The 14,997-nt window shown below is 41.7% G+C and overlaps 2 protein-coding genes and 1 pseudogene across 2 annotated transcripts; 1 reads left to right on the top strand and 2 right to left on the bottom strand.

Moving 5' to 3' along the window:
• Positions 1–3,384: 3,384 nt before the first annotated feature.
• LOC120296518 lies at positions 3,385–3,552 on the bottom strand (annotated as a pseudogene).
• Positions 3,553–5,126: 1,574 nt separating this feature from the next.
• On the top strand, positions 5,127–9,431 carry LOC104455113 (dicarboxylate transporter 2.1, chloroplastic-like). The gene is given in 5 exon segments (XM_010069957.3): positions 5,127–5,442; positions 5,445–5,962; positions 7,399–7,712; positions 8,437–8,885; positions 9,027–9,431. Coding segments are annotated over 5 exon segments (1,698 nt in total). The 5' UTR covers positions 5,127–5,141; the 3' UTR covers positions 9,143–9,431.
• A 129-nt stretch (positions 9,432–9,560) lies between these two features.
• Positions 9,561–13,955, bottom strand: LOC104452859 (protein IMPAIRED IN BABA-INDUCED STERILITY 1). Its single transcript, XM_010067349.3, has 7 exons — positions 13,253–13,955; positions 12,777–13,061; positions 12,279–12,596; positions 11,705–11,932; positions 11,363–11,460; positions 10,849–10,957; positions 9,561–10,469 (listed from the first exon to the last, which is right to left on the bottom strand). Exons 1-7 carry the CDS (start codon positions 13,604–13,606, stop codon positions 10,032–10,034), a joined length of 1,830 nt encoding a protein of 609 aa, XP_010065651.2. The 5' UTR covers positions 13,607–13,955; the 3' UTR covers positions 9,561–10,031.
• Positions 13,956–14,997: the final 1,042 nt, after the last annotated feature.

The raw sequence follows: 14,997 nt of genomic DNA, 5'->3' as shown, positions 1-14,997 counted from the left end.
AAGGGGAAACTCCATGAGAGTTAGGGTTTCTACCACCATGGGTAGGGAAAAACTCTCAACGTCGAGAGGGATTTGCTGTTTTTTAAATTAAATATTACCCACTTGAATCTTCCAAATTATGCACAATTGCTTTGAGTTAGAACCATCTACACTAGTGTAAGGTTTGCGATAGAAAAAGATAAGTAATAAATTTTTTAAAACTTATAATGAAAAATGCAATTGAATCTTAAAAATTTCAAAAAAAAAAAAAAATTAAGTCCAAAATTTTGTCAAATTTGTGCAATCATGTTTTATTGTTAACTCCATCTAACTTAACTAATAAAAAATGATGACATAGATTTTTTTTTATTAATTTCTTTCTCCTATGTGGCAGTTAACATTGACTAAACTATGTAACGGTGCCCAAAGCAACACCGTTTTTCCCCAGATCACAACCTTGTTTGAATTATCCTTCTTTTTCGCCTTCTTCTCCTTGGTTTTAACATTGGCCCGCGTCGAAAACAAAGTTGTAGTCCAGGATAGAGTTGGGCCTGGGCTTGGGCTTGGGTGTAGCAAAGGAAATTTGGAGCCCACGGCCATAGCAGCCGGAGCTTCTTCAAGCTTACGGCCATGACAGCTCTAACTCATGGAGCGAAAGAGGTTTGGAGGTTATAGCCATGGCCCTCAAGCTTTGTTGAGCCCTGGCCATGGCTGCTTGAGCTCATGACCATGGCAGCTCGAGCTTCGTTGACCTCAGTTGTGGCAGCTGGAGCTCGTGGCCAAGGTTGCTCAAGCTTGGTCGAGCTTGGCCATTTGACCATGGCAGTTGAAGCTTCTCCGAGCTTGTTGCCATGACCACTCAAGTTTTGTCAAGCTCAATAAATCTAAAATCAAATGCATCGATTTCTTCAATTCTCTTTCTTGCACTGTTGGAGCCCGAAAGTACTCATCAAATTCTACTAAAAATCACAATCGAATCAGCCGATATCTCTCTATAGATGAAATTGTAGTTAAGCTTAGTAATTGCAAGAGCTCCAAACACAGCGCCTTCCTCGGTCAAATGCGACATGCCAAATCACCCACGTCATGTGCAAGTGAACCTCTAGAGAACGTAATCCGCAGACCGATGACTAATAAGATCTTGCCTTATTTACGATATCTGCAAATTTCCAATAGAATTTGATGGAACTTTTAGCACATTATTTTGCTAGTGTATACCTTCATTGACATTCCGTTCTCTTCTGTTGGCGATGAGGACCTAAATACTCAAGATTAGTTAACATTAATGGACATGTTGGGCCTTGTACATAAGCAAAAGCCCACCTGAGCCCTATCCTTGGTCTTTTGGGCCTGCAAGAAACCTGGGTTTTGATCAGTCGTCCAAGCCCGATCTGATTAGAAAAGCCCGGTCCGTTGGACCTTGTCCGTACAATAATTTCTCTGATTGAGTAAAGAAGCACACACATCTCGTTATCGATCAATGAACGCTTCGTGCACGGAATGAAGTCATCGAGTGTGAATGCCTCGTGCACGGAAGGAAGTCATCGAATGTGACAGCATTTCGAGAGGTTTTCGAAAGGAATTTCTCTCGAATTGCCGTCATCCGGAGAAGGAAGGAGTAGGAAATCAATCGTGGCACGGCGGATGACTTGGATATCGCAAGGATGGTTGTGTCGAGTTACCGATCACAACTTAGACCGAAGATTGCGGTCACGCAGCATTGGACCAAGGCACCATATCTATTGCAACATAAATTTCAGACAAGTTCAAGATGATAACATAATCGTTACGATTCGGCAAATAATCACAAGAAAAATAGAGAATAGAAAAACGAGAAAGAGAATTTGAGACGTAAGATTTTATCTTGATTCACCCTTAAACTAATATTATATCTAGCAGAGGATTTCACTATAATTAACACTTTGTATTTATCTTTTACATCTCTCAATTACAAGAGAAAGATGATATATATCCAATAATTAACACTTTCCTCGAAGCTCGCCCCGAATAGAACTGAAAAAGAAATTCATATTCAATCAGATTGTAGTACACTGGTGTATGGGGTCCTCAATTCTGATACCCTCAATTGGGAATTGCAGCCACTAATGGACCGGGCAAAATGCAAGCTAAAAGAGAATTCGAGACTCTTTTTATCCTACTGTAGCCGAAGCACTAACAAGGTGGCAGACTGGCTAGCAAGAGCACATCAACTGGGGTGCCTCCCTTCAAATTGGGTTTATCAACCCCCATCTGCCCTTTTGGATTTAATATGTGGTGATGCTTCTGTTGTATTTGCTAAGACTAGTACTTAGTAATAATATTTTCTTCTCCTGTTCAAAAAAAAAAAAACTATCAAATTCATTTGGCAGCTTGGGAAGGCTACCCTTGTGACCCCCAACAAGGCAGCCCCTAGTCCCTTGCCCACTCACGAGGGAGTGGGACCCCTTTCCCATCTGGTCAATGAGAAATATGAACCACACTTCAACTAAAATAACTTATTTTCACTTATGATTCGTGACGGAAGCGCATACAGAATTCACATTCATGATATTATGAGTCCACCGAGTGCCTCCCCGGGCCTCAGATGAACTCCAAGAGCACGTCCGGGACCAACTTCGCGGATTCACGAATACGGTCGGTACGCGATCCCGTATCCCGTTTTGCACCCATCGGCAAAGTTCGGTCGCGGAAATAGACTATATTCATGCCCCCGCTCAACTTTTTTTTTTTTTTTTTTTTTTGTTCGAAATAAGACTGCCATTGATTTACTAAGCAAAGTTTTGGGGAATTACATCAAGAACATCCGCGCATAATAGATCAATAAACACAAACGGAGGGTTTGATAACCAATTTGGCGGAAGACGTTGAGCTCTGCAAGATTTCACGAGCCAATCTGCTGGGCGGTTTAATTCCCTGTTGCAGTGGGCCAAGGATAGGCTTGGGAAGTCCTTTAATTTTGCTTTGCCCCGCTCAACTTGAGAGCCTTGTGTTTTTTGCATAGAAAAAGGTGGGAAATGGAAGTGGTACGAATGTCGACGCGAGTATCTATTTTAATATGTGCACTCCCAACGACCAAGACGGCAAGCATGAGGAATGTCTATCGGGAATGCCAGGAACGACTTTAAGACGAAGTGGTATTTTATAATTTCCTCAAATCCCATCATCGATTCGGACTCGAACTCGAATAACAATTATTTTATCCAATTAGTTGTTTGATAGTGTGGGGTCGATCCATCATGGCACTCGAAAAATATTATTCGAAGTCCAACAATTTGACCATTACAATTTGAAGTGATTGGTTCTTGATTTTCAATTTGGGTTAGCCACATCCAAGAATTGGGAATTGAACTAGTAGGACTAAATAGATTGGTCATGAGACCAAACCAAACCAATTGGTTTGGTTTCGAGTGGTCCAACGAAACTAGTGAAAGATGATTGGTTATGTGTTGGTATCTACTCCTTTGAAATTAAGCATTTGCTCTTTATTCACAAAAGATCAAAATGCTTCAAAAATTGTATGAACATCACACTTTACAAATAATACACTTGATCTTAGCCAAAAGGCCAAGAAATGCACGTTTTTAGTAGGCACATGACTTGACTTTCCGTGTCATATAGTGTCATAGGATACATACATCTATTAGTGATTTTCAGTCAATATTATCTAAATGACTCAGTTAGTAAAATATAAAAAATTGATAACTGAATTGACATAATTAAAATATTAATAACTAAATTATTATAAGTGAAATAGGTTTAATTTTTTTTTGCCGTCGTTTATGGGGTCAATTGCAAAGTGCGCATGCGAATTGAGCATGCGCGGACAGCTTACCCAAACCGAAGACCAACTACAAAACAAGCAAACATAGCAGTCTCATCGACTCCTACCTATTCAAAAGAAAATAAAGAATGACACAAAAGAAGAAAAACGTGCACAACATGCACATCTTACATTTCATTACCTATATCTATATGCACTTTAGGCTTTTCTTTTTCCCCTCGAAAAAGTGTACTTCTTACCAATCAGGAAACGATTGCGGGTACAAGTCCTGTGGGCCCTTCTCGATTAGAAAAAGCTAGTTTAACCATGCCGAATGTTTGAGCGATTGACAATCCATTTCTCTTCTATCGATTAGGGATGACCAATTTTAAATTTCATGCAAATTTCAATTGAAATTATAAACCTACCTATCAAAATAAATTCTTAATTTTTGGAATTTAAAACCCATCTTACTTACTCTTAAACTTGGAACCTACTATATTATATGGATTTAAAGTCTATCTATAATTTATGTATATTATTAATTGAATAATTGCAGTGAATCATTAACCACTTGTTATTACAATCCATTGACAACAATTTATATTTAGACACATAAATAATATGAAATATTAACAAAGTAAAAGCCTCGGTCATAAAATAGAAATTTAGATTAATGATTTCGGATTATATATTTATCATTGAACACTATGAAATACTATAAAAATGCACCAATACATAGACCATGAAAAATGTCAAATTTATTCTAAATTCCAAGTTCTAAGTTTTATTTAATTAGAATTAGTGATCAAAATAAATTTCTTAATTTTTAAAATTTAAAACCTACCGACATATTTTAGGATCATAATTTAAGATTTGGTTTCTTTGTTCAAATTTAGTCTAGAATCGCTCACTATTACTATCAACCCTCTTTCATCGATCGGGTCTCTCCTCGCCATAAATTCGCTCCAGCATGTGCTCTTCACTTTTGTAAATAAATACTCATAATTAAAAAAAAACTCAACAATCATTATTTTATAGCCAAGGGGGGAAATAATTATTCACGATGCGAAAAACACACCAACCAGTATAAAAACCCAGCTCTCTCGTCACACAAAAATAAAATATTCAACTTTATTCCCCAGCCTCAAACAAAAAACACAAAAATAAAAAAATAATATATAATTTTACTTATTACAAATAATAATAAAAAAAAAAAAAGACACATGCACATCCGTTGTCCCTTCTCCACGTCACACGCCCACGCCTCTCTCTCTCTCTCTCTCTCTCTCTAACATTTGGAAAATCCGTTGGCCCTCCTTCCCCGCACGAACATCGGATACAAAGCACAGACAGCAACGCCCACTTCTCTTCACAGATTCCATCTCTCTCTCTCTCTAGAATGGAGAGCCTCTTCGCCCTCCACTCTCTCTCCTCCACCGCCACCGCCGCCGCCGCCGCCAACCGCTCCCCTCCGCCTCCCTCTTCCACCGGCCGCGGCCGTTCCCGAGATCGCCGCCGCCCATTCCCCCCTCCCCGCCCTCCGATCAAAGCCTCAAAGATCACTCCTTTCTCTCCACCCCCACTTCGCCTTCCCTCCCAGACCCAAAACCCACTCCCCAATCCGCGCCTCCTCCTCCGATGCCTCCCCTCCGCCGCCGCCGCCACCGCCGCCGCCTCTTTCCAGGGCGCCAAGCCCCTGCCCTCGTTATCTCCGTCGCCGTCGGCCTCGCCGTCCGCTTCCTCGTCCCGAGGCCCGTCGAGGTGTCCCCGCAGGCCTGGCAGCTCCTCGCCATCTTCGTCTCCACCATCGCCGGCCTCGTCCTCAGCCCGCTCCCCGTCGGCGCCTGGGCCTTCCTCGGCCTCACCGCCTCCATCGTCACCCGCACGCTCTCGTTCGCCGCGGCCTTCTCCGCGTTCACCAACGAGGTGATCTGGCTGATCGTGATCTCCTTCTTCTTCGCCCGCGGCTTTGTGAAGACCGGCCTCGGGGACCGGATCGCGACCTACTTCGTGAAGTGGCTGGGCCGGAGCACGCTGGGGCTGTCGTACGGGCTGACGCTCAGCGAGGCCCTCATCGCGCCCGCCATGCCGAGCACCACCGCGAGGGCCGGCGGGGTGTTCTTGCCGATCATCAAGTCGCTGTCGCTCTCTGCGGGGAGCCGGCCCGGCGATCCCTCCGCCAGGAAGCTCGGGTCTTATCTCGTCCAGTCTCAATTTCAGGTAAACTACTTGAATTGATAGCACACTACTAAGTCGACTGGAGTTCTTGTCCAATGAATTGCTTGTGTTTTGAGTATGGTGCTTGCTGTCTCGACGAAGGGTTTCTTGATGTCAGGGCGAATCATTTTCGATCATCATGTATGCCAATTGATTAGTAGAACTACATCTTGTCGTGAAGGTTACTGATGGAACTAACTTATGTGGAATGTGAATTTAAGATTATTGATAGTATTGTAGTATAGCAACCTGAAATTCCATGTAATGTTTTCACTCTACCGAAAATTTCAAAACTTGTGACTGATTTTCTGTAGTCGCTAGTGTTTAGCCCTTTAATCATCACAAATCTTGATGTGTTGCGCCCCTGTTGTTTATATCTGCGCGTACCAAAAAGAAATGGGACCAAAGGTTGATGCGGCTTATGGAAATGGGATTAGTCTCTACAATTTTTTTTTTTTGGTAAGGTAGATTAGTCTCTACAATTAGTTGCAAGGAAAGTTTCTTTTTCGATTTGAATTGCCGTAAGATGTATTGACATAGATCACTAGTAATCCTTTCATAAATCGAGTGATAATCAATCTTTATCTTTAAATGGCAAAAGAAAATTTCTTTTACTTACACTTACTATCAAAAATGTTTCTGTACTTGTATGTCCTTGTGTATGTATTCTAGCACTTTTTCGCCTCATGCTTGTATATCCTTAAAAGTTCAGTAATGAGGAATGAAAAGCTCATGTACTGTTATCTATTGTGTTTATTTCATTTTCTGGAATAATATCTGCTGCAGTTCTTGGATTTTTGTACTTACATTGTTCCAGTATCATTATTCTTGCTTGAAGATTTGGCCAATTATTATTATACAAAGGACATTTTTCTTCTCTTTTTATTTTAAAATGATGGAAGCTGCAATTGATTATATATATTGCTTCAATGGGTTCCAGAATACTGGAAAGTTTCAGTATGGCCAAGCAAAACCTTTTATGTCTTCATACTTAAGCATAACTAGAGTACTGTACTCTATGTTTAATCCATCATAATTAAGTTATGGAACAGTGTAGTGGCTGATTTGCATGATTTTAGAAAAGTCAATAACAAATTTCATAGATTCTGGTTCATTAAATTGTTTGTAGAGAATTCCAATAGGTCCAGATTGTTTAGGCACTTAGTTGAATTGAATCAGTTGAATTAATTTCATTAGAAATTCTACATTTTTAATGCTTTCTGATGATCTTTGGTTTGGTTGTTTGGCTGTAGGTGGTTGTTATTTGTGGAAAATAGAGGAATTGTGTTAGAGTTTTACTTGCTTATTGAATGACCTTCTCTTAGTTAATCGTTGGACACAGGAGCAGCATAATAAATGTGGCCTTATGATTTCTTTCAATGTTGGTTTCATATGAATCCTATATAACTTATGGATGTTTTCTGTGTGATGCCTGACAGTCTGCTGGTAACTCTAGTGCTCTTTTCCTAACTGCTGCAGCTCAAAACCTCCTTTGCCTCAAACTGGCGGAAGCACTAGGAGTTACCATAAGTAATCCTTGGGTTTCTTGGTTCAAGGCTGCTAGTTTACCAGCCATTGTCTCTCTTCTAGCTACCCCACTGATATTGTACAAGCTATATCCTCCTGAAATCAAAGACACCCCAGATGCCCCTGCTATGGCTGCCAAAAAGCTGGAGAATATGGGTCCTGTCACGAGGAATGAGTGGACCATGGTTGGCACAATGCTACTTGCAGTGTCACTTTGGGTGACTGGGTGAGTAACTTTCACTTCCTTCTCATCAAGTAAAATGAGATGTTCAAAATCGCTGAGGCAATTGCATGAATGGATTATCTTCAAACTTCAAAGACTCTCAATGGGTGTAAGAAAGATGTTTATTATATTTGAATATTTTTTTCGATGACATGTTCTCCTTTGCGTTCAATGACATGCAAGAAGATTATCAACTCATGCCAGTGTTAGGGGAATTACATGATTTAGGACTCTCAAATTTGCTTTCCGAGTAAATGTGAGATCTTTTTGTTGAAAAAATCACTCTGAAGTAACATATTCAAGGATGGTTATCTGCCTTAGAGAGCGGATAGGATATGTTTGCTGAGTCTCAGAACTTACATAATTCACCATGAGGTGATGTGGGAAGACAGATTTAGCCGGCTGAGTGCTGATGCAGTTAATGCACAGTGGAATTAATGACGCATTAGTGCTTCTCTTGTTGTCTAGCGTTCTTCTTAGTTGTCTGCCTTGTTTTATTAATGAATAATGCACCGAACGACATAGTGGCATTCTGATAGTAGCAAGTGTAATGTGCTTTTCCAAACTCAGCATAAAGAGACCTGACAGAGGAGATATTTTGAAAGAGATATGCCTGATTCTTGTTTGCCTATGCCAAAAGTTGCGATTTATTGGATTAATGCTTTGTTGCATTTGTATGTATGCATATTGTTGTGTATGCATTTTGAACAGTGTTTGTGCTTTGCAGAGACGCAATTGGGATACCTAGTGTTGTAGCTGCTATGATTGGCTTATCAATACTCTTGTTATTGGGAGTCCTTGACTGGGACGACTGCTTGAGTGAAAAGTCAGCGTGGGACACATTAACTTGGTTTGCCGTTTTAGTTGGTATGGCGGGGCAATTGACGAATCTTGGCATTGTGACATGGATGTCTGGTTGCGTGGCTAAGTCCCTGCAATCCTTCTCCTTGAGCTGGCCCGCTGCATTCATTGTTCTGCAGGCTTCTTATTTCTTGATCCACTACCTCTTTGCTAGCCAAACGGGTCATGTGGGCGCTTTATACTCTGCATTTCTTGCCATGCACTTAGCAGCTGGAGTGCCTGGCGTGTTGGCAGCACTAGCATTAGCCTATAATACCAACCTATTTGGCGCTTTGACACATTATAGCAGCGGTCAAGCTGCTGTCTACTACGGAGGTATGTGTGACTCTGTCCCCTGCAATATACATGGACTTATGCTTGGTTTGATCGCTTCCCATAATAAAGTAATGTTGTTTTCACTTCTTTTGATCAATCCTATTGAGTTCTCTCTGACATTCTCCGTTTGCATTGTTGCAGCTGGTTATATAGATCTTCCTGATGTGTTCAAAATGGGATTTGTGATGGCCGTTATCAACGCCCTCATCTGGGGAGTAGTCGGAACCTTTTGGTGGAAATTCTTGGGTCTCTACTGACAAATTATATGCGACACCGGCACTTGATTTTTATTTATAATCCCATCATGTCCTTACCATCAAGCTTACTTCCCGTCCTCAGGAAGTTCCAATTTTTGGGAGCTTTAGATGGGATTGTCTGAATAATTTACAGCTATTTTTTTGGTGCAAGCCTCAAATTCAGAAATTGAGTTGTATTGTCTATTGATTATTGATACAGCGACAAACTTATATTTTCTTTGATGGTATGACCTGTTCAAAAGTTGGCTGGAAAGTAAGATTGGAGTTGCCCCTAAAGAACTTTGTTGAAGTTGACTGCTTTTTGGCTACGGTTTAAATGAGTTTTGATTCTTGTCTGTGTCGATTGGATATTGGGTTTAAGCGGGTGGCCAAGAAAAGAGCCGAACTTCAATGAGTTTCTGAAGGTCCATTGAGCAACTTTGGGAAAGATAGAAAGGGCACTGGACAGATGTAAAGGAAGTAAAGCGTACATTGCAAGGAAAAGAAAGACAAAGCATAAAGCGTTTCATCTACTTTTGAGGGGAGGCCTGGTTACATCCTAATCCATAGAGAAATCCTAAAGGAAATTGGTTACATTCATATGAAGAGCATTCGAGTTGAAAATCAAGCGTGTTACAAACACCCTATCCTGCATGTTGTGGGTAATTCTTTCACTGCATCTGCCCCAGCCATGTCGCGATATCAGCAACTCGTAGCCAACCGGAAATCGAATTCCGTCGACCGCAGGGTGGCTGAGCATTTGGACGGCACTTCATCGGCACGGGTACTACTTCAATCACTGTCTAATCGATGGCTATAACTACCTTCACAACAACGGCGACTAGAACTACTTTGTCAATGTCTGTAACCACTTTGTCGATGCCGAACTTCAAGTATCATTCTCATTCACTCACTTCATCGATTCAACTTCAGATCGGGATGTATTAGCCCTCAACACAAGTACTTCAAAGGAATCATCCTGATCAAGCTCGATTCCGAGTTTCCGCAGTTCATGCATTGTGCTTCCGTTTGCATCCGTGTCATGGGGTTCGAACACGATGCTTGATGAATCGAGTGCACTAACTTGACTTCTGGCGCTAGACCTACTATATGACCTTTTCAGAACAGAATCATCCTTTCGCCTTCTCGCCCATGCAAAGCCATTTGACGCACTGATCTGTGTTGGACCTGATAAAATACTCGGTCCTTGAGACGTGTCCGCCGCATCAGAAATCGCCGAGGCGTCGCAAGATGACTTCAGAGGCTCTCTACATGGAACATCAATTTCTCCCCTCAGGTTACTTCTCACATGATTTCTCCGAACAAACTGAGCCTGGCCTTGCAACTCCTGGGCAATCAACATTGAAATTGTTGAATTACAAGTGCGTTCGACTATAAAACCGAGACAACCTTATGGCGAAGAAGCAAGGTGCTTGTGTGCATCTCTATCAAGGAAGAGGTTTGAATCCAAGCTCTCAGTGTAGCTTCTCTTCTTACAGAGACGAAGACAAGGTTAAGTGGAGGGGGTCAGTGGTTATACTGATTGAACTGATGTCAAGTACACTCTTAATTTTGGGATTGAACACGGGTCTAAATGAGCTAGTCAGATAGCATAAGCTCAGGTTTGGTTCCCACTAGGTAGAACCAGGTAAAGCAGTCTAAGTTTGAAAACAACATATCCATCGCATGCAAGCAGGAAGTAAAAATGGTGAATTGAGAGGACCAACCTCTTTTGGAGCCATCTTACTGGAAAACCCCTGCTCTTGTGAAGCTCTATGGATTCTTGTTGGCCTTTTCCCTACTTCGGGTTCTCGTGCTCTAGAACGAGCCTTTTTCCTGGAAGCCAAATTGTCAGTACATGCATGAATCTGCTGGAAACAGATTGCAAGTAGCCCATCTTGTTCTCAGCATGCTTCGCACATACTTTAATCCCTATTACAGTGCATTTAAGTTTGCAAGCATGGAGAACTCAAACAGTAACTTCTAACAACAAGAATAAGGAAATTCATACAGCGACTTCAAATGGAAAGTTATAAATAAGGTTTACATGGACTTCAACAGCAGGTCTGCTTTTCTATGTTGACTTGCTAGTGTTCTTTCTAGGCTCAAAGGGAGTAGTTGAAAGACGATGTTCAGTCTTATAAGTAAATAAGGATTTGAAGCTTCTCTAAACAAGCTGATAAATGATGGAATTTCCATCTTGATAACCCTATGTTTCTTTGAGCGTGGAAAGAAACTCACCTCCGTGCCTCTTCTCGATGTTTAGCATCAATTTCTTTGTTAGGAGGATACTTGGGCAAGCTTGATGGATCACATGCATATGGTACTGTTCTGAAATACTGGACCAGAAAACAAAAACAAATTAGGAAGTCAACTGAATTGTATCTCTGTTGCGATACATCGTCTCATATAAATCAAAACTCAGGAGACTGAAAATGTGGTGAGGCAGTATCTGTGTGAAAAGCATTTTGGTTGCTGAGCCAGAAAGAAGAGAAGAAAAAGGAAATTCATTTTAACTCATATTAAAATCATCTCAATTTGTAGAATCAAATGCTTCAAGCTGACTTAATCCAATAATGTTACCTCAGATAGGAGCGCACTTGAAGCAGTTCCACGCTTCTGCGGTTCTATGGAAAGAAAAGTCTCCATCAGGTTCATTGCACTGGTCGCAATACCTCTGCATCTCTCTCGCAGAGTGCATTCATAAGCATGGCGGGGTCTAAACATGGTGGCCTGGGGTACCTTACACATTTTCCAGTAGCCATCGGGCGGGGAGCCACAGAGTTTAAAAATCTTGTGCAATTGCTCAACCTGCAATGTTGATCGATGTGAGAGTGAAATGGTGCAGAAGCAGAGAAACATAACAGTCAGCTTCTTGGACAAGAAGTTCAGCTTTTGCAGCTCCTGTCTTTTTCAAATTTGGACAAAATAAGATTTCGACTTTCCTCTTTAGTATTCAAGTAGGAACGAGGAATCATATCAACAATAGCTTCATGAGTCCTGGGACTAGACTTGCTTTCTCATGTCATCTCTCTCCTCTTGATTAACGAATACCGAGAATCTATCTAAGTTGGGCTTCCTTGTTATTATAAAGGGAAAAGAGAATCATCAAGATCCTATACCGGTGTCAACTTTAAGCAAATGGGAGGCTGATTACCTCTGTTCTCCCTCTGAGAATAGGCTTTCGAAACAGAAGTTCTGCAAAAACACAGCCAACGCTCCACAGATCCACAGTCACGCCGTAGCTTGTGGAACCCATGAGAAGCTCAGGAGGACGGTACCATAAGGTAACAACATGGCTGGTGAGTTGTTGCCTGTCCTTTGGATTAAGAATGTTAGCCAGTCCGAAATCTCCTATTCTAAGAATCCCCTCATTGTTCACCAGAATGTTCGAAGACTTTACGTCTCGATGAATCACTCCGTGCTGGTGGCAGTGCTCTATTCCTGACAGAAGCTGCTTCATATAGCATTTGACCTGCAGGAGAAGAGCTCAAGTTCCGAATCAACAGACACGAGAGAGGTTACTGCAAGGATAAAGCAACACAGTACATGTATCCATCTCAGAAAAGGCCGGTTCCTTTCCTTTCCTTTTCTTTTCGATGGCTGTTTAATGCGTCCCCTCAAAAAGAAGTCGATGAGAAGAAAGCCTTCATACCTGGGCATCGCTGAACTTGACCTGAGGAGAAGATATTAGCCCGTAAAGGTCATGCTCCATGTACTCGAACACAAGATAAATGCTGTTCGACATTCGAGAAGTGATTATGCCCTCCAGTTTCATGATATTTGGATGATCAAGCCTGCGGAGGATCGATATCTCTCGTGCCATAAATTGAATGCTCTCGGGTTGAAAGTTGTCAAACCGTACTTTCTTAAGAGCAACCATCCTTCCATTTGCCAACTCCCTTGCTCGGAAAACGCTGCTGTATGTGCCTTGTCCTATCTAATGCAAATTAGAAATATTAACGAGGTAGCTTTTCAGCAGGTGCTCAGTTATAAGGCCTTCCATGCCCAACACATCCATGCAGATTCTTATCAGCAGGAAATGCTTTGAACATATATACATATAAGAAACATGGCCTAATCAAATCAGCAAATTCAGAGATTTTAAACTTGATCGGTTCGAAATCATACCTTCTCCAATTTCTCGAAAGAATCTGCTTTAAGAGGAACCAATCCCTGAATTGCGTCACCAGCAACGGCAGTGAGCCAAGAAGGCCATCCTGCAGCCGCTTGTTCGGCTTCCACATACCGATGTGAAAATCCCAACTCCAACCTCAATCTCTTGCTCAATGAACCCTTCTCCTCCAACTTCCTCAATTCCCCGCTACGACCCCCGTGTTCCTTCACACCGCTCTTCTCGAATTCAAACAGACCGGATGGGATCTTCGACGACCTGGTACCGGTACCGGTACCTGCTCCAGTCAAGATCCCTGAACCAGGCGACGCTGGTCCCCGGTCCGCCTGCTTTGCGCATATGCAGCCCATCAGCCGCGATGCACCGACCGCATTGGATCGAATTACATGAAACGGTGATTGACCCGCATCAGGAAACGACCATGTACGGGGGGGAGGATACACCCCACCTTCTTGCAGGAAGGAACGTGCATTACATCTGTGAAGAAGTAAGGAAACCCTCCCCCCCCCGGACAAAAGTCTGTCTTTCTTTCTCTCTCTCCCTTTTCTTTTCTCTTCGTCGAGTCTCTGTCTCTGCCTATCTGCTGGGGCTGCGAGATATGCGGGATTGTGGAATTTGTAAACGAAATGGACCGTGGAGAGAGGGAGAAACAGACGGAGAGAGAGAGAGAGAGAGAGAGGGAGAGATGGGGCCAATCCGAAGAAGTGGGCGCTTTCATCGTTTCTTGCGAATGCAACAAGGGAGGGCAAGGTGAGGCGTAGCCGTTCGGAGGATCCTGTTGTTCTCATGTCCCAAAGTCGGTTGCTTTCATTTGAAGACAGAGAGAGAGAGAGAGAGTGGAGTTTGTACGGTTGGTTGTCCCAGGCCAACTGCCCAACCAACTTCACCATGAACTGAGGAGTTCAACGTTTTTTGGAAAATTGCTCTGGGTATACCTAACCGATTTTGCACTAATTTTACTGGAGGATGTGCAAAATTGTGACTCTTGTCTGTATTCGGTAGTTTCAGGTGATCTTTAATCTGTACTCAAACATTAACTAATTTTTTCGAAAATATTGTGCGTTTGTTGCTTGGTTCACTTAGTCGACTCGACCGCCTTTTTATTTGTATAGTCTCAATCAAGCTTGATATGATTAGAGTAGGAAGGAGGGATACTTTTTTCGTACGGAAAAGGCACATAAAGTTCGGGAGGCAAGTTTGCTACACAAGCTGCTCTTATTTGGATCACAAGAGTGTGTTTATGTCACAGGAAAAAAAAAATCTCAGGGTATAGCTGCAATTCAATCTAGAGGTCTGTTTATTTGAAGGAAAACTATTTTCAGGAAATTGTTTTCCGACTTTTCGATGTTTGAAGGAAGGAAAACTAGTTGATCTGCAGAAAATGTTTTTCATGAATTGAAAACAACAACCTTCGATGGAGAGTAATTAATTTTCCCTTCTTGCAACAGAGAAAATCATTTTCTCTAAATCACCAAACAAATAAAAACTAATCATTTTTTTCATAGAACTTGTTTTCTTTTGTTATGAAATTTACAATGAAATATTAAAATAGACATGATTTACTTATTATGCTCATTATTCTTGCTTTGGTGCTTTAACTTTACATCCTTTCCTACAGTTTCCTTATTTGAGGTGATTCAATTCCTAGGTTATGATAGTTTTACTTTTGATCTTTTGAATATCTGTCGGATAATACCCTCTTTATTGACTGCTCGAAGATCTCATGTTCTTTTAACATGTG

The sequence above is a fragment of the Eucalyptus grandis genome, chromosome 7 (genome assembly GCF_016545825.1).
Source record: "Eucalyptus grandis isolate ANBG69807.140 chromosome 7, ASM1654582v1, whole genome shotgun sequence".
In the NCBI taxonomy this organism is placed as follows: domain Eukaryota; kingdom Viridiplantae; phylum Streptophyta; class Magnoliopsida; order Myrtales; family Myrtaceae; genus Eucalyptus; species Eucalyptus grandis.
The sequence above is the reverse complement of the archived record's forward strand: the minus strand, read 5'-3'. Positions and strand labels throughout refer to the sequence as shown.

Coding starts and splice junctions, on each gene's coding strand:
- LOC104452859 (XM_010067349.3), bottom strand. CDS start 13,606: ATGGGCTGCATATGCGCAAAGCAGGCGGACCGGGGACCAGCGTCGCCT. Junction 11,933..12,278: donor TTCTCAGAGGGAGAACAGAG/GTAATCAGCCTC, acceptor TCAACATTGCAG/GTTGAGCAATTGCACAAGAT. Junction 10,470..10,848: donor GTAAGATGGCTCCAAAAGAG/GTTGGTCCTCTC, acceptor TTGATTGCCCAG/GAGTTGCAAGGCCAGGCTCA.